Source organism: Symphalangus syndactylus, chromosome 12 (genome assembly GCF_028878055.3).
Source record: "Symphalangus syndactylus isolate Jambi chromosome 12, NHGRI_mSymSyn1-v2.1_pri, whole genome shotgun sequence".
NCBI lineage: Eukaryota > Metazoa > Chordata > Mammalia > Primates > Hylobatidae > Symphalangus > Symphalangus syndactylus.
The window spans coordinates 83240696-83262658 of NC_072441.2; the positions used below are offsets into that span (position 1 = coordinate 83240696).

General features: G+C 51.9%; 1 protein-coding gene and 1 long non-coding RNA gene across 7 annotated transcripts in view; one reads left to right on the plus strand and one right to left on the minus strand.

The window, feature by feature from the left end:
- KCNN3 (potassium calcium-activated channel subfamily N member 3) overlaps window positions 1-20964 on the minus strand; it is a 163298-nt gene extending 142334 nt beyond the window's left edge. Inside the window, exon 1 of one of the 6 annotated variants that reach the window (XM_063626460.1) lies at window positions 19643-20964. In XM_063626460.1, coding sequence (XP_063482530.1) covers window positions 19643-20557 — 915 coding nt within the window. In that variant the 5' untranslated portion in view covers window positions 20558-20964. Of the gene's footprint in view, window positions 1-9742; window positions 10015-10314; window positions 10599-19642 lie in introns of those variants that run through there. The other 5 variants (XM_063626459.1, XM_063626461.1, XM_063626462.1 and 2 more) reach the window with 5 other exon arrangements.
- A 94-nt stretch (window positions 20965-21058) lies between these two features.
- Window positions 21059-21709, plus strand: LOC134734363 (uncharacterized). Its single transcript, XR_010117580.1, has 2 exons — window positions 21059-21121; window positions 21553-21709. It is a non-coding gene; the product is annotated as an uncharacterized lncRNA (long non-coding RNA).
- Window positions 21710-21963: the final 254 nt, after the last annotated feature.

Here is a 21963-nt window from a genome sequence, read left to right on the forward strand (position 1 = left end):
CAAGGCTATTATTCAGTGCTGGACTAGAAAGCGTATTGGCCTGCTGCCTCCCTTTGCCGGCACATCACAGCTGACTAAGCATGCATCCCATCCGGGTTCCCACTCAGTCCACACCACAGCCCCATTACTGTGTAGACACCACTGCCCCACTCAAGACAAGATTTCCAAGGATGAAAAGACATGGAGACTAGAAACTAAGGAAAAACTTCACTGAGGCATGAGGAGTCAGGACTTGAATTCAGGTCTGCTGACTCCTGGACCAGGCTCCTTGAGGACAGAGGCAGCCCCCTTGGGAAAGGGTGAGGGAATGAGAGGACCTGGAAGGGCAGGCTGCAGTTAGAAATGCAGGCTCCATTTTCGCATTCATCCTCATAACAAGCTGGTGAGAATGAGTCATCGAAAGCAGGGTTTCTCAGCCTCAGTACCACTGACATTGTGGGCTGGGTAATTCTTTGTTGTAGGGGGCATCCCTGGCCTCTCCACATTAAAGGACTGTAATATCCCTCTTCTGACTGTGACAACCAAAAATGTCTCCAGGCATTGCTAAATGTCCCCTGAGGAGCAAAAGTGCTCCAGTTGAGAAGCTCTGATCTAAAGGCACAGTTAGATCCCAGGTCTTCGGGCTAAGCTCCTTCATTAACATCACTTCACAAAACTCCTCCAAGGCAGGCACCATCACCCCAGTGAAACAGATAAACTCAAAGATTAAATCACTGAAGTCCTACAACCAACAAGGGTCAGGGTCCAGCTTTGAAACTAAGTCAGAAGGCCCATGTCCAGCAGGCCTGGGCTGCCCAAGTGAGGTGGCCTTGATCTACAGGTCCCAAGACTCTCACCCTCCAAGCCCAGGTGCCAGCATCAGACACCAGTTGGGCTAGGAGAGGACCTCAAAAGCCATACCTGCTGCCTTTCCCCACTCTCCTCTCAGTCTTAAAAAGAACAGGTGCAGTGGCTTCCCTGTGTGGTCCGTGAGAGCCCTGGGCCCTCTGCAGGCTTTGGACATTTGGCGACATGGTTGGTGCACATGAGGCTGGTGATTCCCAGCATCCAGTGCTTATCTTCCCCCAGCTGGGAGACCTTGAGGAGGTTATTCCACCTCTCCAAGCTCATTAATCCCTTCCCCCAACATCCCTGTGGAGTTGAAAGTGCTAGAAAATTAGGAATGCATATCTTTAGCGTTTTGTATCACTTCAGTAAGTTTCCATAAAATCAGGCTTCCAGGCCATGCTGGGGGAGCTTCTGAGCATTTATGACACATTTTATTCATCAGCCCAGAGCAGGAGATTTGACCTTGAAATGTGGATTGACTCAGAAAAACCCTAGCAACTTCCAGTGACCTTCAGGGAGTCAACACCCGTGGTGCTGGAGGCACGGATAACTTAGTTGATTTTTGTTTGTTTGTTTGTTTGTTTGTTTTGTTTGAGGCAGAGTCTCGCTCTGTCACCCAGGCTGGAGTGCAGTGGCACAATCTCGGCTCACCACAACCTCCGCCTTCCCGGGTTCAAGCAATTCTCCTGCCTCAGCCTCCCGAGTAGCTGAGACTACAGGCGCGCACCACCATGCCTGGCTAATTTTTGTATTTTTTGTAGAGACGGGGTTTCACCATGTTGGCCAGGTTGGTCTTGAACTCCTGACCTCGTGATCCACCCGCCTCGGCCTCCCAAAGTGCTGGGATTACAGCCGTGAGCCACCATGCCCGGCAAAATTTTTTTTTAATGTTGCCAGCCGTGCCTCGAACAGACCTCTGGAAGGTGAGAGGAGCCATCTGTTCTGGGTCAGGAGCCCAGGCAGCAGCTTTCCATGGCCTCAAGCACCATCCTGTGACTCTTACAACCCCTGGGGCAGGTGCTACACGCATTATGTCGAAATTGATACACCTCAAACCTAACAAGTCCAACCACAAACTCCCCGTCTTCCCCCAAAAAACTGCTTCTCCCACAGTCTTCTCCATTCAATTAACAGAAATTCCATCCTTCCAGTTGCTTGGGCCAAAAGCCTCAGCCTCATCCTTGACTTCCCCTTTCTCCCACCACTGCCTGCCCTGCACACCATGACCTTTCATCCAACTCATCAGGAATGCCCTCCTTTTAAATAGCCCAAGGGTCCAGCCACTTTTTACCAACTCAATGCTACCACCCAGGTCCAAACCATCACCACCCTCACCTGAGCTGTCCCCACAGCCTCTCAACAGGGCTCGCTGGCCCTGGCTTGCCCCCTCCCTGTCTGTTCCAAACACTGCAGTCAGAGTGGTCCCATTAAAATGTAAGTCAGATCTTGTCACTTCTCTACTCCAAGCCCTCCTCTTGCTCCCATCTCACCCAGGGTAAAGGCCACACTCCTCAGGATGGTCTATAAATCCCTGCAGAGCCAGCCCCGCCTCCCCTGCGACCTCACAACCCCCGCCCACATGCTCCCTCCGCTCACTGAATCAGCCTCACAGGCATCCTCTCTGCTCCCAGACCTGCACTGTCCAATGTGAGGACACGAGACACGTGTGTCCCCTGAGCCCCTGCAACATGACCAGTGCAACTGGATTTTAAGTCCATTTCATTTAAAATTAAATATAAAAAGACACTCCATTCTTTTACTGAAAAAATTTTAAGTATGTTTTCAACAACTTGAGTGTCTGAATCTATTCTTTTTTTTTTTTTTTTTCAGACAGGGAGTCAGGGTCTTACTTTGCTGCCCAGGTTGGAGTGCAGTGGCACACTCATGGCTCCCCACAGACTCAACAGCAAGCTATCCCCCTACCTCAACCTCCCAAGTAGCTAGAACCACAGGCATATGCCACACACCCAACTAATTTTTTTTTTTTTTAGAGAGATAGAATCTCACTATGTTACATTACCCAGGCTGGACTCAAACTCCTGGCCTCAAGCAATCCACCTGCCTCCGCCTCCCAAAGTGCTGAGATTACAGGTGTCAGCCACCATGCCCAGCAAGTCTGTTCTTTTAATTGTAAATTTTATAAACTCTAAATACAGATCAAGTATCTCCCATGAAAACTTAATGTCTGATTGAGATATGCTGTGTCAGAGACACACCAGATTTCAAAGACTTAGTACGAAAAATAGAGTGTAAAAGATCTCAATAATTTTTTGCATTGCTTGCACATTCAAATAATAATATTCTGGATATGTTGGGTTAAATTAAAAATATTATTAACATGTATAATTCTACTTTTCTCTTTTCACTATTTTCAGTATGGCTACTCAGAAATTTAAAATGACAGTGGTAGCTCCCATTTCGTGTCCACTGGACAGTGCTGTCTGCAACACACCAGGCATTATCCCCACCCAGGGCCTTCACCTTGCTGTTCCTCTTCCCCCAGGTGGCTGGCTCCCTCACCACTTCAGATCCTCCAACAGACATCACCTTTTGGGAAGGCCTTCCCTGAGCACTTAATTTATTTATTTATGTGTTTATTTTTAGAGACAGGGTCTCACATGTCGCCCAGGCTGGAGCACAGTGGTGTAATCATAGCTCACTGCATCCTCGAATTCCTGGGCTTAAACGATCTTCCCACCTCAGCCACCCGAGTAGCTAGGACTACAGGTGCACACCAATATACTCAGCTTTTTTTTTTTTTTTTTTTTTTTGTAGAGATGAGAGTCTTACCATCTTGTCCTGGCTGGTCTCAAACTCCTGGCTTCAAGCAAGCCTCTTGCCGTGGCCTCCCAAAGTGCTAGGATTATAGGCGTGAGCTACCATGCCTGGCCCTAAGCACTTCTTTATTTGTTTTATTTGTGGTTTTTGTTTTTTGTTTTTGTTTGAGACCGGGTCTCACTCTATTCCCCGGGCTGGAGTGCAGTGGCACGATCACAGCTCACTACAGCCTTGACCTCCTGGGTTCAAGCAATCCTCCCACCTCAGCCTCCCAAGTAGCTGGGACCACAGGCACGCATCACCATGCCCAGCTAATTTTTTGTTTTGTTTAGAAGGGGTCTCACTATATGGCCCAGGCTGGTCTCAAACTCCTGAGCTCAAGCGATCCTCCTGCCTCAGCCTCTCAAAGTGCTAGAATTATACAGGCATTAGCCACTGCACCCGGCTCTGAGCACTTATTTAAAATGACCACTCTCGGCCAGGCATGGTGGCTCATGCCTGTAATCCCAGCACTTTGGGAGGGCAAGGCAGGCAGATCACTTGAGGTCAGGGGTTCAAGACCAGCCTAACCAACATGATGAAACCCAGTATCTACTAAAAATACAGAAATTAGCTGGGCTTGGTGGTATGTGCCTGCAATCCCAGCTACTCAGGAGGCTGAGACAGGAGAATTACTTGAATCTGGGAGGCGGAAGTTGCAGTGAGCCGAGATCACGCCACTGCACTCCAGTCTGGGTGACAGAGTGAGACTCCATCTCAAAAAAACAAAAAAAAAAGCTGGGTGTGGTGGCTTATGCCTGTGATCCCAGCACCTCGGGAGGCCAAGGCAGGCGGATCATGAGGTCAGGAGATCAAGACCATCCTGGCTAACATGGTGAAACCCCGTCTCTAATAAAAATACAAAAAATTAGCCAGGCGTTGTGGCAGGCAACTGTGGTCCCAGCTACTCGGGAAGCTGAGGCAGGAGGATGGCGTGAACCCGGGAGGCGGAGCTTGCAGTGAGCCGAGATGGTGCCACTGCACTCCAGCCTGGGCGACAGAGCAAGACTCCATCTCAAAAATAATAATAATAATAAATTAATTTAAAAATAAATAAAATAATATGACCACTCTCCTCTCAGAAGCCCCTGCACTCCCATCCTGAGTTGTCCTAACAATTATGATTGTTATTGATGATGACAATGATGAAAGGAAAAGAGATGTCTTTTTCCTGTTATCTAACTCTGGCTGTAAAATTAGCTGGGGCCTTAACAGATTGGGATCTAAGACTTGTCAATGGAGTGAGAAGTTGTATCTTGGAGGGAAGAAGCTCTTCATAACACTCATCATAGCACTTATCACCATCGAACATAATATATAATTAACTTAGATAGTTTACTATCAGGTTTATCTATTAAAATGTAAATTCCTGACAGCAAAGATTTTTCTCTTTTGTGGGTTTTTTCTACTACAGTCATGTGTCCCATAATGACATTTCAGTCAAGGTCCTGTACAATTATCATGGAGCTGAAAAATTCCTATCACTTCGTGACATCTTGATGATCCTGAACCTGTGTCAGCCCAGGCTAACGTGTGTTTGTGTCTCAGTTTTTAACCAAAAAAAATTTTGTAAGTAAAAATGCTCTTTTTAAATAATTATTTCTAAAATGGGAAAAAGCTTATAGAGTAAGAATATGAAGAAAATACTTTCGTGCAATTGTATAATGTGTTTGTGTTATTACAAAAGAGTAAAAAAGCTTATAAAGTGAAAAATTTGGTCAGGCGCAAGGCGGGTGGATCACTTGAGGTCAGGAGTTTGAGACCAGCCCAGCCTACATGGAGAAACCTTGTCTCTACTAAAAATACAAAAATCAGCCAGGTGTGATGGCACGTGCCTGTAATCCCAGGTACTCAGGAGGCTGAGGCAGGAGAATTCTTTGAACCTGGGAGGTTGAAGTTGCAGTGAGCCGAGATTGTGCCAATGTATTCCAGCCTGGGCTACAGAGTGAGACTGTCTCAAAAAAAAAAAAAAAAAAAAAAAAAACTATAGTAAGGTTATATATATAACAAGTAAAGTTAACTTGTTATTGAAGAAAAAAATATTTTAAATAAATGTAGTTAGCCTAAGTGAACAGTGTTTACAAAGCCTACACTAGTGTACACTCATGTCCTAGGCCCTCATATTCACTCTCCACTCACTCACTGACTCACCCACAGCAACCTCCTGTCCTGCAAGCTCCATTCATGGTAAGTGCCCTATACAGGTGTAGTATTTTGTATCCATTGTACAGTATTTCTACTGTACCTTTTCTATGTTTAGATACATATTTGCCATTGTGTTATGATTGCCTACAGTATTCAATACAGGCCTGGGAGGAGTAGGCTACACCATACAGCCTCGTGTGCAGAAGGCCATGCCACCTAGTCTGTGTAAGCGCACTGCATGATGCTCACATGATGATGAAACTGCCTAATGACACATTTCTTAGACTGTGTCCCCGTCGTTGCAACACATGACTGTATATCTGTGATGCCTAGAACAATACACTGGCACATAACAGGCATTCAATAACTTTGTCAAATGAATAAAATTATTTTTCCGCCTGGGATCGCTACTCAGCTGTAAGTTTCTAAGTGTCTAGCAAATGGTAGGTGCTTGACAGATGCCTACTGAATGTCAGGCTGATCTGTTAGCAGGGTCATTGGGGAAACTGAGACAGCTTAGCTGAGTCATCCCACAGAAAGCAAAAGCAAGCGCCAAGGGTCCTTGAGTCAGACGTGGTGCCTCCTCCCGCTGCCACCCATGCTCCCTCTCCCCGCCCTGAGGGAAGCTCCCCTGAGCCCAACAGCCTCAGGTACCTCGGGGATAAGTACATTTCTTTTCCTTTCCATAGACTTTTATTCTCCCAGTGAGAAGACAAATCTGTTTCCCCTCCACCAGAAGGCCTCAAGCCACAGCTACTTACATTATAGTAATTAAACCCCTGCTGCTAGGAGGGTTCAGGAGACAAGCAGGCCTCGTGCCAAGGGCTGGCCTGCAGGGAGGAGGCAGCAGGGAGGGAGGCTGGCCAGAAAGGCCTGTCTCTCAGCTGTCTCCTGAGAGTGAGAAAATCCCCTTAGCCACTATGTCTTCACAGGCTTTCGCTTGTGGGATAGGAAGATAATGCCCCCCGCAGCCCACCCTGCCAACATGCACCATCGATGAGGACCCCCTCCAGCTGGAATAGCAGAGCTTTCTTCCAGTTCTCTCCGAAATTCCATCTGGTGCTCACGACCTTCCCGCAGATGGCCAGCGCAGGAAACATCCCCTCCTCAGGCTCCTTCTCTCACTCTCTAGATACAAAACACAGGCCCAGAAACCAAGCCGCCCCACACCTAGCCTAGGACACTTCTCCTCACCTGCAACTCAGCTGGCCTTCACAGAGCCCTCCATGTGTGCCAGAAACCATGTCCCACGCCTTACAAACAGCTACATCTCATTAACTCTCATGACAGCCCCAGCGGCCAGGTTAGGATTCACCCCCACGGAAACTGCGAATCAAAGCACTGAGACAGCTTCCCAAAGCCACACAGCCTACAGTAAGTGACACAGCCAGCGCTGTACCCAATATCTGCCTGGCGCTAAAGCCTGTTCTCCTAACGCCAGGCTAGATGGCCCGTATAGAAGAATCAGAGGATGGCCTGGGAGACAGATATGAGGGAGGATGGAAGAAGTGAGGGTGAGATGGACCTTCAGGAAATGGGGGGAAGGGGAGCAGACAGAGGCATGGGACACCAAGTCTCAGGCTTGTGGGTCAAACCCAAGCCACATGTGTGTGGCCTTGTCTCTCGCAAAGCTCACATCAGACCTGTTGTTACTTGTTCAGTGCCTGCCTCCCCAACCAGCCCGTGAACTCCATGTCTATTTCCGCGATCCCAGGCGGAAAAATAATTTTATTCATTTGACAAAGTTATTGAATGCCTGTTATGTGCCAGTGTATTGTTCTAGGCATCACAGATATACAGTCATGCGTTGCAACGATGGGGACACAGTCTAAGAAATGTGTCATTAGGCAGTTTCATCATCATGTGAGCATCATGCAGTGCGCTTACACAGACTAGGTGGCATGGCCTTCTGCACACGAGGCTGTATGGTGTAGAACCCTTAGAGCCAACCAGAACACGCCAGGTGGTGCCCTTGTCTCATTTATTCCTCATGACACCCATTCTCATGAGAGAGAGAAAACACTGTTAACCCCATTCACAGACCTGGAGACTGAGGCTCAAAGAGGCCAGTTTTCTCAACAAGGCTGCACAGCCGGGAAGCCACAGAGCTGCGGCGAGAACTCTAGGACGCATGCTGTTGAGGGCTCAGCTGGCCCCTCCAGGGCCCACAGGAGACTTTCCTCAGCCCCAGAGCCCAGCACGGCACCTGGAGCTTCAGCAAACCCTTGTATCTAAACGGACAGCATCCTCCTCCCCTCCTCCCTCTACCCTTACCCCACTCCATGAGCACAAAACATCCCCTGAGGCTCTGGGGGAGGCTGGCAGGGCACTGAGAGTGGCACGGTAAGGGGCGGGGTGGGCGGGAGTGGAGAGCTCAGGGAGGGCAGGAGAAGCTTTTTGGCTTGAAAGAGCCCAGTCTAGGGTCTGATATGCAAAAGCATGTCTGCTGCACGATGTGAGGGCATCAGAGACACTCCCCTGTGTGCAAATCCAAACTCCACCACCTCCCAGCTGTGAGACCCTGGGCAAGTCACTTAACCTCTCTGAGCCTTGGGTCTGTCATCTGTGAAATGGGGAGAATTATATCTACCTCACAGGGTTATTGTGAGGACTTAATGAGATGAGGTGTGTAAATGCACATAGGAGGGCCTTAATAAATATTCTCTTCTCCTCCGCCGCCTGTCACCTCTTCACTCCTGAATAAGACCCGGTGTTGCTTTGGAGTCATTCCTATGGAAGGAAAAATAAGTTCCCATTTGATGAGAGTGGTGCATTCCCCCAAGCTGCTGTGGACACAGGCTTTCTATATGATCCCATCCACCACGAGGAAACCCTCATGACTCAACTCCATCCTAGACTTCCTCTCAGCTTGCATCAATTTCATTCCACTCTTGAGGGATCTTTCCATTGCTGGCACATAGTGTGCACCCCGTCAGGTGTCTTCTGCCAAAATGCCCTCCCACCAGGCTCAGCACCATTACTCTCCCAGAGCAGGAGAAAGCATCTTGGCAGAGCTTAACACCAGGTCCAGCCCAGAGCAGGAGGGGCTGGGAACCATGGGCCCAGCTGCGAGGGACCTTGTATGATCCCAAGGCCACTGAGCTCTCAGAAGAAACAACCAAGGTAAAACCCACCATTGCCCAGCATGGACAAGAGCTCCCTGGGTGACAGCTCTGGCCCACGTTGAATTCTTCACCTCTCCACCCACAAGAGGAATTAAAATACCACCTCCCAAATAAAGAGGCCGCTGCGAAAGTCCACACAGCCAAATAGCCAAGATTTGAATCCAGGTCTACGGGGAAAGCCTGTGCTATCTTAGGAAGAGTTGGTGGAGAGCAACACATCTGGCTGGGGAGAGACCCCCCTGGAGTCTGTAAGGCACAGATTCTCTGCACTCCTGCCGCCTGGAGCAGGGCTTGCCACACTGTGGGTGTTCAGGTATGTTTCCAGAAGAGGGATGGGAGAAAGAAAAAGAGAGGAAGAACTAAAACCAGGAATTCCAGGATTCCAGCTATGCCCCTGCCACTAACAATGCTGAGTAGCCTTGGACAAGTCATGTAACTTTTTTTTTTTTTTTTTTGAGACAAGGTGTCACTATGTTGCCCAGGCTGGTCTTGAGGTCCTGGGCTCAACCGATCCTCCCGCCTTGGCCTCCCAAAGTGCTGGATTACAGGTGTGAGCCACCACATAACTTCTGTGGGCCTTGGGGTCCTATAAGGACGAGGAGGATGGTCCTTTCCCTGCCTTCCTCACAGGGCTGGGAGGCATATGCAGGAACCATGCCCACCCAGGCTAGCACACCTGGCTGGCCCACAGAGCTTGGCCATCCAGGGCAGGTATGGTGCCCCCCTGAGGAGGCCTCCCCTGCATCCTCCACCAATGCCATCCAGCTCTGAGCCCCTCCAAAGACGGTGGCTCAACTCTGAGCAACATGCCTACCCCAAGCCCTCACCTTGGGAGAAGGTAACATCACCCATGCCGGCAGCTTCGGCTATTCCCATGTATGGGAGCTTTTTGGGGAGCCAACATCTTACCCACTGGAAGCTAGAAAAGAAAGAAAATAACTAAACTCCAATTTGTTAAAATCAGAAATCTCAAAAGGGGTTTTGCTCTGCAAAAATCGCTGCTAGTGGAAGCTTGCAAGGAAGCAGGCTGGTGCCAACTCAGGCAAAGGGGTTAGGAGGAGCCACCATTTGCTGGCAGCCCAGGAGCACCCACAGCCAGGCTGGCCACTTGACCAACCATTAGGAAGTGTCATCCTCCCCAGCCTAGTGGATGTCAGTCTCCCCACATCCATTACAAACGGGGACACTGAGGCTCAGAGAGTTTGAGGCACAGAGCTTAAGGAAAACCAACAGTGGCAGATGGACCAGAATGAGCAAGGGCAGCCTCTCCCTGCCTCCCTGCAGGCCCCCCTCAGTTCAAAGCCACTGACAGGTCAGCAACGTTCAATGGCTCAAGCCAGGCAACAGGTCATCTGCTTCCTCCTCCCTACCTACTGGGTAACCTGGGCAGGGCACCCACCTTTATAGGTCTCTCCATCTATAACCTGAAGCAAAACACCAAACAACTGTCCTTGTAGGTGTCGCCTGGTAGGCCTGGTATCAGCAAGCTCTAAGGAGTAGGTGCCTGCCAGCTCAGGCCCTGCAAGGAGTGTCCTTTAAGCTGACTTTCCTGTTCATTTGACACTGAGCAGCACTCCTGTCCTTTAAGAAAAATGCCCAACAGGCTGACTCAAAAATAACAGATGCCAATTTGCATATTATTTCACACATCATTTGCATGCTGTTCATTTAGTATCATCAAGGCTCTGCTCAGAATGCAACTCTCGTTACCCTGTGACCAGGGCTTGTGAAAAAGATATGGCTTCCACGAAGGGCAAGCCCTGGGCACGTCCCTCCCCTGCCCAGCTGCTCTTGCTGCCTGCTCCCTGGCACCTGGCTGGGAACATCACCCACTGCCGCAGCCCTGGCGCTCCAAGCAGGGTGAAGGGGCAGAAAGAAGCTTTAGAATTCTAGGAAGCACCCTGACTCAAGTCTTGAAGGGGAAATTGTGTTCTCTTGACGACGCGTCAGGCAAGCTGTGGCAAAGCTTTTCTTCCCTGCTTCTGTCCCAGGTCAGCTTCCTAGTTCTGCTCTCCCTCTGGCCCTACTCTCTCAGCCTTTTTCTGCCTGGTCATCGTGTGTCCCCCTGACCTTCCTCCAGGCCTCTCAGCCTCTGGCCTGGCCCCATGGGTTTATTTTTGTTCTCTCTCCACCTGTCCGATTTGCATGTCCACACCCGGTTAGCTCTGCCCAGACCACAAATTGCCGACTGAGTGTAGAATAACTGGGCCCCATGGGGTAAGAAGGCTCCAGAAGTCCAGCCCAGGCCACCACTGCAGCCCCGCCCTCCAGAGAACAGCCCACTTCCTTTCTACTCACACAGATTCACCCAACAAGATCTATCCAGAAACATGACGGGGGAGCTTGTCACGGAGGGGAGGCCATTTGGCCTCATGAGAAAAGGGGCATGTTCCACACGTGCTCTCCAGGCAAGGACACCAGTTCGTCTACAGCCACCTGCAGACAGTGGAGGGGTGATGTGGGCGCACATGCCCCTCCAGTCTTGATGCTCCAGGTGGCATCTTCTAACCACCACTGTAATAAAGGCAACAGTTGCCAGCTGCTGAGACCCAGTGTGTGGCTGGCTCTGTGCTGGCTGCTGTGCTACAGCCAGTAGTTGTGATTCTCTCTTAACACTGAGGAAATAGGCTTTGGGTTCAGTAAGTTCCCAGAGGGCCCATCACTGGTGTGCCACCCAAGTCTTTTTTTTTTTTTTTTTTTTTTGAGATGGAGTCTCACTCTGTTGCCCAGGCTGGAGTGCAGTGGCGTGATCTTGGCTCACTGCAACCTCTGCCTCCCGGGTTCAAGTGATTCTCCAGCCTCAGCCTCCCGAGGACCTGGGATTACAGGCATGTGCCACTAGGTCCGGCTAATTTTCTTATTTTTAGTAGAGATGAGGTTTCGCCATGTTGGCCAGGCTGGTCTCGAGCTCCTGAACTCAGGTGATCCACCCTCCTCGGCCTCTCAAAGTGCTGCAATTACAGGTATGAGCCACTGCGCCTGGCCCCAAGTCCTTAACTACCAAGCCTGGCCACCTCTAAGAAAGAAGGACATCAGGTCTTCAGGGCTGAGTGTGCGGAACTCTGCAGCCCTGGTGGTTACCGATGCTACCAAATATTCTATCCCTCACTGTGCCCTCGCCCTGGGCCTGTGTTCACTACCTGCCCAAAGCCTCTCTAGACGAGACAGTCTCCTCTTTCCTCCCTACATGCCCCTGTGTGCACCACATGGCAGCAACCTGAAGCTGGCCTCATGCCCGCTCTGTTCCCTACACACTCTGCCCCCTCTCCCCAGGCTTCTCACACTCAGAATTGAGCCCCTGCCCAAGCCCCTCCCATCCTAGCTTGTCTAGTCCTTCAGGGACCCCCCAAACTCCTATGGGGAATCCACCCAGCATCCCCAGTCTGAGTCACTGTCTCCTTCCTCAGTCCTCCCGAGCACCAACACCATAAACCACCGGCCGCCTGGGATGGATGCCATCTGGGTGCTGCCTGACAGCCCTACGAACAGGAGTCTCGGGACTGTGGCTGCTCATCCTTGTGATGAAACATGATCTGGAATCAGATTGCGAAGCCTCGGCCCAGGAAGGGAGCTCAGCTCCTGTTTTTAGGCCAGAGAAACGAGGCCCAGAGAGGGGAAGGGACTCGACAAAGATCACACAACAAGCTGGAAGCAAGAGGCAGAAGCACCTCCTGAGTGGCTCAAAGTAGAGACAGGCCTTTTCCCGGCACTCACTGCCCATGACAGAGCTCAACAGAGGCATGAGGCACAGACAGGGACGCAGGAAAATGGGACTCAAGAATGAAAAAGAAACATCTAGAACCAGGAATGGAAAAGCCCTTCAAGGTCCCTCACTCAAATCCCCAGCAGAAGTTTGTGGTGGGGTTTGGAATAGGGAAATCAGAAGTGCACTGAGACCTAAGCTCTCATTCTAGAACCCTCTCTCCTGAGATGGGCACCTGGAGTGAGTCACTCAACCCTGGGACCCCCTGTGCAGCCGAGTTTTCTCATCCCTGAGATAGTTGGTCATCATGAGCCCTGGGCCAGCCACCATGAGGGTCATGAGGGACCCAGGGGTGAAAATGTCTTGTAAGATGTAAGATGCTGAGCTCATGTGACTGTCCCCTGATGAACAGCCACACAGCCATTGCTGGAGGAGAAAGGCAGACTGAGAGAAGAGCAAGGCGGAGGTGAGGGGTGGGAGAGCTGTGTATGGACATGTCCAGTCAGGTCTAGGGGTCCTGCTGGCCCTCCAGGGGTGGAGGGTGGGGGTGCTGGGGCTGTGGCAGGAGCTTTTGCAGGAAGGGCTTTCATTTTCCCTGTAATCCCCACACCTACACTCCTCACAACCTTCCCGGTATCACCCTGAGGGCAGCAGCACCAGACCCCAGAGAGGAGACATCAAGAACTGACCTTGGGCCAGTCCGCAATCTCACCCTGATCCCAGGCTACCCCAGGGGCCCACACTTGCCCTGGCCACCCCTCCAGCACTGTCTTCTCCGGGACCTGCGCCGGCATCTCCCGCCCTCCATCGAGCCCTTCCTGCCCAGCTCGTAGTAAAGTTCCTCCTGTTCCAACATTTTGCATCACAGGTCTCAGTGCCATAAACTCAATTTGTCTCTTTTAAGGATATAAGCAATCTAACCAGCAGCAGCAAGGGAAAGGGCATGAACTTGGGAGCTAAATGGGCCTGGGTTCTTATCTCAGCGCCACCACCGCTAGCAGTGTCAGTGTGGCCTGGTGACTTCATCTACACAGGGGGCGGTGAGCACGACCTGCTCCTTGTACTCTCGGGTGTAATGTAAAGCCAGCCCAGCGCTCAGCAAATGGTCCTTGCCTTCCCCTCTCCTGTCACTCAGCAACATCCTGGCCAGCCCAGCGAAGTGCTGGGCGACAAGAAAGTAGCATGGTCCCTGCCCCCAGCCACTCCTCCTCTCCTTTCCCTCAGATCCCAGCTGAGCTCCTGGGGGTGGAATGACAGGGTCGGGGGAGGGGGCACTTAAAAACCCATTCGCCTCCTCCGGACTTTCCTCACCCGAAGAAAAGGCACTAGAATTTTCCTCCCTACAGCTCCTGGAAACAGCACAGTCTCAGAATTCCCCACCCTCATTATTTAAAGAGGAATAGGTGCCTTGCTTTCTTGCTCTCCCTTTGGGGTTTTGAAAGAAAGAGAAGAAAAAGAACTACGAATGAACGTGCTGGCCTGCCTGTCACTGAGCTGAGTAAAGTGGTATTTCATCAATATACAGCCACCCCTCACAACCCCCGCACACACTCATTTTCTCCCCCAAATGTGCTTCACAAATAACTGCAACAGAGCTGAAGTGCTCTATTCTGATCTTACATTTCCATCCAGGCCCCAGATTCTCTACAGAGGTTACTCAAATTTCTTTTCATTTTGATTTTCTTTACCTTATATTTTTTTAAAGCAGATCTTTTGACCATGGCCTTACAAATCCCTCTTCCTGAAAGCGCAATAAGAGAAATACAAGGCCATCAGCTGGCTTTCTAGTTAGGCTGTGCAGGAGATAAATGCCCCAGCCAGGATGCCCCTGGCCGAGCACCGGGGTAACGCCGCCTGTGAGGAAGGGAAGTCCGGATGTGTGGTGAAGTCTTTCCCCAGGACAGTTATAAATAGTGTGATGACACGCAAAGGAGAACCATATCTAAAAAGTTAGCTATCCCCCTGTGGGTTACAAATGTTTGACTCATTTACAGACTGTCCACAAAGATTACAAATAAAGTCACCACCACCCTGGGGCGGGCGGCGGAGAAGGCCATTTTCACGCTGTCAAAAGGCCATTTTCATGCTTGCCCTCCTGTGGGCTGACACACTCAGTGTGACCTGTGAAGACAAAATGTGTGCCTAGGGCCCTGGACAGTGGGCTCGCAGGCTCTCAGCCAGTCTCCTGCCTTCTGCATCCTGGTCCTGCAGGTCACCCCACAGGAAGGGTCCATGGAAAGAGCTGGAAAGGGTCTATCCTACTCCTACTTTTCCGCCATGGCCTGAAACACAGGCACCAGTACCCAGAGGCATCTTCTCAAAAATACCAGGACACTGTGACAGCCAACAACCTATCCCAAAGCAGCACCTGGAACGAAACAGAAGGTGCAGAGCCACTTGGCCAGCCAAGCCTGCACTGCTGCTCTGCCCTTGTGCAGACAAGGCTTCCGTGACCAGGGGGAGCAGAGGATCAGAACTGGTTCCAGTGATACTACTCAATCATTTGGTCTAGAGGCTGGGGATGGACTCAGGGACCTCCTTGAGGTCTGCAAAGACACAGACAAGTTGGCCTTGGCCATTCTCTTTAAAGAGTGAATGGCCAGAGGACCAGGCTCCCCTGGGCATGAGGAGAAGCGGTCTCCCATAAGGTTGTCTGAAGAAAGAGTAACTAGAGGTGGGAAAAAAAGCCACTGTGGGAGCAGACAGGGCAGCCTGGATAAGCATCTTCACACCAACTCCTCTCTGCCACCTGGGTTACCCCAGCAACGCGGCCAGGCAGGGGCCACAGAGAGGAGCAAAGGGGCAGGAAGTCGGTGGGGCAGGCGAGACAGGGGCATGGTGGGGGAGTGGGCAGAGGACTGGTTCTGCCTGGGAGGAGAGATGCAGACCAGTTTCAAGGCCGGGCATGGGGAAGTGGCTTGAGGCTGTACAGATTGGTGGGAAAGAAGAGCCATGCTGCCACACCAGCACTCTCCAGTCTCCCCTGAGAAGATCCCACAGCCCAACACCTGAGGTCCCGAGAAACGAGGCCCATGGGTGCCTTGCTAGCCGCACAGAGGTACCAGCTCAGCCACCAACATAATGGCAGGGTCAGGGTGGTGAAGTCACAGCCTGGGGAAAGGGGAGGGCAGCCAGGCCTTTCCCCTCCCTAATTCTTTCTGAACCCAGGGAAGAGAGCATACAGGTAATTTAATGCAATGGAGTGGGTGTGCCCCAAACCAGCTCTAAAAGAAAATAAAGAACACCAAGAAGGACTTCCCAGCTCCTTGCTGATCTACCCTAGTGACACCGATCGGTACAGATGGCATGACTAAGACTCTCAACAGAATCTCTAGACCAGGCCTCATCATAATGTCTATGCCTTCAGAGAGTAAACCTGCCTATTAAAAAAAAAAAGGACTCCTCATTTGGTACAAGGGTCACCTGGTACCTTTAGGAGCCTATTGGAGCCATCTCAGGCATCTCTCTGCCATTTGATCTCATGTCCTAGGTATAATAATGAGAAGCTCTCCTCTTATCTGAGCTCACCCCGGAATCAAGCCCCACCTCCCTGCTCCAGGCTGATGCCTCCTAGCAGAGCTTACTTCCATCATCAGCACCTACAGGCCTGTGAGGCGGGAGCTGGGGATGTTCTGTCCCGGTTGCTCAACCCCCTCACAGTGGCTCCCATTTGCATTAACTGAACATGCTCAGGGCACATGCCACCCTCCTTTTCAAGAGACCCAGGCCTGCATGATAAGTTACTTCCTCAGCAACAGCCACCCACCAAACATAGGTGAACAGCAAGGCCACAACCCCACGGAAAAAAAAGCAGAGAACTTCAGAAAGCAGCAGCTCAGGCACAAGGTTAGTTAATCTTCAATCACTTGGGGAAAAAAAAGTTTGTCCCCTCCCAAGGGCCTTTGAGTGGGAGCTGCCACTGGCTGGGCAGAATTACCTAATCTGCCTGGTACCCCTGAGGTTGCCTTATCCATCCACCTGCCTCCAGACTGGTCAGCAGGGCCAACCAGGCAAACAAAGCTCTCCAGCAAAAGAGAGTGTCACTCATCCCTCCCCAGGGTCCACTGAATGTCCTCGAGCTCTCCTGGGCTGTGACTAACCCAGACCATGGAGGAGTAGAGACCACTTCTGACCACACAGATATTCACCTTCCCCCAAGAACAAACCATGTTTAAAGGTGGTCTCTAGTCAGACCCAGTCCCTTCTCAGAACTTCTTCCCTCCCAGATACAACTTCTCACTCCATTGGCAAGTCTTAGATCCCAATCTGTTAAGGCCCCAACTAATTTTACAGCCAGAGTTAGATAACAGGAAAAAGACATCTCCTTTCCTCTCATCATTGTCATCATCAGTAACAATCACAATAGGTCCCATTTGTTGAGCAGGCAGATACGTGCCTTACACGTCTCTAATTTAATTCTCCCTACTCGACAGCTGGGGAAACAGGCCCACTAAAGCTCCATGACTTATCCAAGATCACACAAATAGTAGTGGCAGAGCTGGGATTCCAACTCTGACCCAGTTCCTTGAAATGATCCCATTTGCCTCCAGGAGAGAGGGGTATCTATCTTGGCCCTGCGGTATCTACAGTGCCTGGTACATAGGAGACGCCCAGAAAATACTTGTTTCATAAATGACTCAAAACATGGATGGACAGTGCAGGGATGGGTGAATGAGTGAGCAAGTTAAATGAGCTCTGCTTATCTCAAGACCAGCCCCAAGGCACACAGGAAGTGGCCGTTGAGGCAAGAAGGACCTCTCAGCTGCTGCCCCCTTGGTGCATGCCACTGCTGCTATGAGGGTCTGTGATTCAGAAATGGGGGAAGCCAAGCACCTCAGGTGGCCTCCCCCTTCATTCACCTAAAATCTGCCTTCTGAATCTCTGGGAAAGCCCCTTTTTCTGAGTCCCCCTCAGGGGTGGTACCTGCCCCAGGCAGGGAAGAGGGCCCGATCCTGCAGAGTGGTGACCCTCCCGTCGCGTTAAGACAAATGTGCATAGATCCCACACTGGGATCTGTGCACAGCCACTGTCTTTGGGAATAGCCATTTCCTTAAGAACTCTGACCACGGGTGTCACTGAAAGAGAAGGTGCTGGGATTACCCCTTCCCCACACCCCCCTTGCATTTGGGCCTTCATCAGTTTTCCCCAGCGAGGGCCCCTGGTCTCCAAGGGAGGACTGGAGAGAGCCAGGGCTGTGACCAGGGCAGCTGCCAGTCCCGGCGAGGCTGCCAGCCCCATCTCCTGGAGCGCCCAGCAGGAGAGGCGGTTCTGAGAAGGCAGCAAGCAGAAGGACCCGCAGACGCAGAGGCTCATTACAGGGAATGACTAAGTGAGCTGCGATTCCAGGGGAAACCCCACTCGCTTCTGCTCGCTGAGACGTTCATCCTTGAGCTATTTTGACTAAGGCGGCTTCCAGGTGCTGCCCTCCGCTGGGGCAGCCCACTGAGAGCAGCCGGGTTGCTGGAGGACCCTCTGCCTGGAAGTCTTGGTCCTGGCTATTCAGGTCTTCTGACAGGTCTGCCCCACCGGTTTCCAGGGCGGGAAAGTCTGCCCATCCCCAGTTAAAGCAAGATGCTGGGAATGGGGGAAATCCGATCAGCACCTCCTAGGTTTTTGCGGCTGGATTTCAATAAGGAATGTGACAGTCTCGCAGCTGCTGTGCCCTGCCTGAAACAAGCTCTATTTGAAACCTCCAACAGCTGAACCCCTCCCAGCTACCCGCTGGCCAGCCCGCCCAGCCACCCCCCGCCAAGCCACCCCCTGCCCCAAATGACAAATAAATAGAAAAATCCAAGCAACAAGCAGGCGCATGCATACGTACACATTACACACATACACACACACCAACAAATTGGGGGTGGGGGTATCGTGGAGCCACTTGTCCACCGATTCCCAGGTCTCCAAGCCTTCCAGCCCACAGCAGGAGAGCTCCCGAGGAAGCAGAGCATCGGCAGAAACCCACCTTCCTCCATCTCCATTCCCTCTGGGAGGGAAACCCCCTCCTCCGTCTTGGGGCTGGACTGAGAGGCTGGAGCAGTGGGGCCAGCTCCCCCGTAAAGCCAGTGCCTGCTGTTCTCCATCCGGGCGCGCACTCACACACACACTCATCTTTATTTATCCCATGGAGAAGGAGTTGAGGTGGGAGGGGAGAACTGGGGCTGAGCTGGGGCGCGGGCTCGTGGGGACCGCCTGGGAAGCCCTGTCATCCCGTCCCAAGGAGAGGTGCTCCCCCAGCTGATGCCAAGGCGGCGCCCAGCTGCTCTGCCCAGGTAACACCTGTAGCCATTTTTATCAGGAGATGTTTACGAAGCAGCAGCAGGTTTATTCTGAGTCCTCTCTCCTGAGGGAAAGGACCACTGATTTTCTCCACCTGTATTTTTACCCCATGCCCTCAGGAGACCCAGGTCATGGATGGTTTTCTATTTTGCCCGAGACTCTCTGAGAAGAGGAGGGAAACAGAAACTTGGGAAGAGATGGAGAAGACAGGGAGAGAAGGGACTTGGGCAATGGTACGGAATCCCCAAACCCCACCCAGACATTTATTTCTTTTTTATCCTCAGGAAAATGGAGTGGAGCAGGGAGGGGAGGAAAGAAGGGGAAGTCGCAGGAACTGGCAAACACATGAAGGCGGAGTGTAATTAATTGGTGCGTTAAGCTGCTGGGTTATGCTTTAGTACGAGTGAGCCAGGAGGAAAAGCGATTTCTCAGAAGGGATTATTTAATCCTCCCTAACAGAGAGTCTGCAAATTAGACACAGTGTGTGGGGATGGCCCCTACTCCCCAGAGGAAGCGAGGAATGAATCCTCCCGGGATCAAGAAGGAAAACCACGGGAAGTTAGAGTGTTCAATATAACTGAGCAAGCGCCTCTCACCACCACCACCACCTCTCTCTCCCAGTCTCCCTCCCAATCTCTCTCTCTCTCTCTCTTTCTCTCTCTCTCTCTCAATCCCCCTCTCTCAATCTCTCTCTTGCTACCTACATATTCCTTTTGTTCAAAGTATAAAGAGAAACCACAGCCCCTACCTTTGAGTACAAACCCCAGGAGAGCTCGGTCTCTATCACCATAACAACAATTCCAAACATCCCAAAAATCAGAGCATAGTCACTCAGTCGCTTTCTCTTTTCAAACAGGGCCCTCCTGTGTCCCAGCTTATAGCCAATGTTTTGGTTTTTCCGCTTGTTGGCTTTGGGGAAGGTGGTGCTGCTGGCGGTGGTGCCGGCATGCTGGTGGTTGTGGGTGGCATTAGGGTGATGGAGCAGGGTCTGGTGGGCATGGTTGTCCTCCCGGGAGGAGATGACGATCTCCGGGGGGTTGCTAGGGCTGAAAAGCTGGAGGGGTTGGCCCTCAGTCTCAGCCTCGATGAGGTTCCTCCGGGAGGCACTGAGGCGGCTGAGGGGCTTCATGACCCCACCGCTATACTTGCAGGAGCTCATGGCGATCTCCGTGAAGGGGTTGCTGTCCCGCCGGTGCACCAGGGGGCTGGCCTGCCGGTGCCGGCTGCCTCCACCAGGCCCACTTGTAGCTGTGGAACTTGGAGAGTGGCCAAGCAAGTGGTCATTGAGATTGAGCTGGCTGCCTTGCCTGGAGGAAGGGTGGAGGATGGCGGTGGAGTTGGACGAAGGGGGGGGCCTGAAAGCGGTGGGAGAGGAGTGCAGCAGGCCAGGGTGGACAGGCTGGCTCTGGAGTTGGGCGAGCTGAGACAGGGGATGCGGTGGCTGCTGCTGCTGCTGCTGCTGCTGAAGCTGCGGAGGCTGAGGCTGCAGCGAGGGTCCCAGGGGCTGCTGGGGGGCTGCTGGTGGCGCTGGCGGTGGTGGCTGCTGCTGCTGTTGCTGCTGCTGCTGCTGCTGCTGCTCATCCCCAGAGGATGGACAGGGGCACTTGGGGTCTTCATCCAGGTCCCCCACCCCCGAGTCATGGAAGTGCCCAGAAGTGTCCATCTTGGGGCCTGGCTGTATTCCCCGCAGCACAAGCCCCCACCCCAAAGCCACCCTCGCTTCAAAGACGTCCTCAAAGAAAGCCAGGCATCCAGTCTCCCCCACCAGTGTCTTGGCTCCAGTCCTCTCTCTTTGGCTTGCTTCGGTTCTCTGGGGCTGCCTGGAGTCCAGACGCTGCCACTCAAGAATGCATTGTATTGGGCAGGGAGGGAGAGCAGGAGGGGAGCTTGGAGAAAGAAGAGGGGGTGAAAGAACTCTCTCAGGAGGTGGTCGTCTAGGAGCGTGTGAGGCCAGGCTCAGCTTCACTCCTCGCTGGCTCAATAGCTTCGCTCTCCTCCTCCTGCCACTGTTACATTGTAAGCCAAGCCCACTTATTAGCAGCTGGTCTCATTGGCTTGGCTTAACTCTCCAACCTCCTCCTAGCTCCGCCCCCCGCATAGGCTCCTCCCCAGAGGAGGGGCCTGGCGTCCTCGGCTCCGGCCCCAGTGGCGACGCAGCGAGGACTGGGAACTGTAGTTTTTGCTCCCCCACCCCGGAGCTGAGCCGCTGTCCTCTTTCCTCTGACAGGTATGGCCACAACCCTCAAGCCCACGGCGATAAGTGATGTTCACTCACGCTGGGCGATGGGGAGGAGGGACAGAGGGCCTCCGAAGGAGGGGAGGTGTGCACCCTGATGAGGGGGCAGATGGAGGGGAAGGCAAACATTTATTAACCACCAGGGTTTACGATAGGTTGTTTCACACATATTATCCGGATACAGTCTCCAAACACCCAAGGAGGTGGGCAGTATGGTCTCATTTACAAAGCCCGATGCTTAGAGATGTTGAGTAACAACGTCAAGGTCACAGAAGCAGGGGGCATCCACGCCTCCTAACACCGGGTGGATAAACTCACCTACCATTGACTGAGTGCCTACGCCGCGTGTTCAGGGGCCTCTCTGTTATTTCCAACCCTCACATCAACCCCACAAAAATGATGTCATCACTCTCCTTTTACAGATGAAAATTGGAAGAAGAAGAAGGAGAAGGAGAAGAAGAAGAAGGAGAAGGAGAAGAAGAGAGAGAGAAAGGAAAGGGGGAAAAACACTCAAACATAGATATGTAACTTGTCAGATGTCACCCTGCTTGTAATTATAGATGCTGGGATTTGAACTTAGTCAGTCTGACCCCACAGATCCGATACTTTCTCCCAGGATGCATTTCCACTATGATATTCAGTACAAAGTGGTTGTTCAATAAATATTGTTCAAATGTTGGTTGGAGAAAACAAAAGAGAAGCTGCTGAGGAAGAACTGGCCTCTCCAAAGCAGAGTGTGTGAAGTGGACCATGGCTCCAGCCCCTTCCCTAACAGCTGGGTGTGGAGTCACAGGGGGATCTGGCAGGAAGACTGAAGATTCCCCCATGGTCGT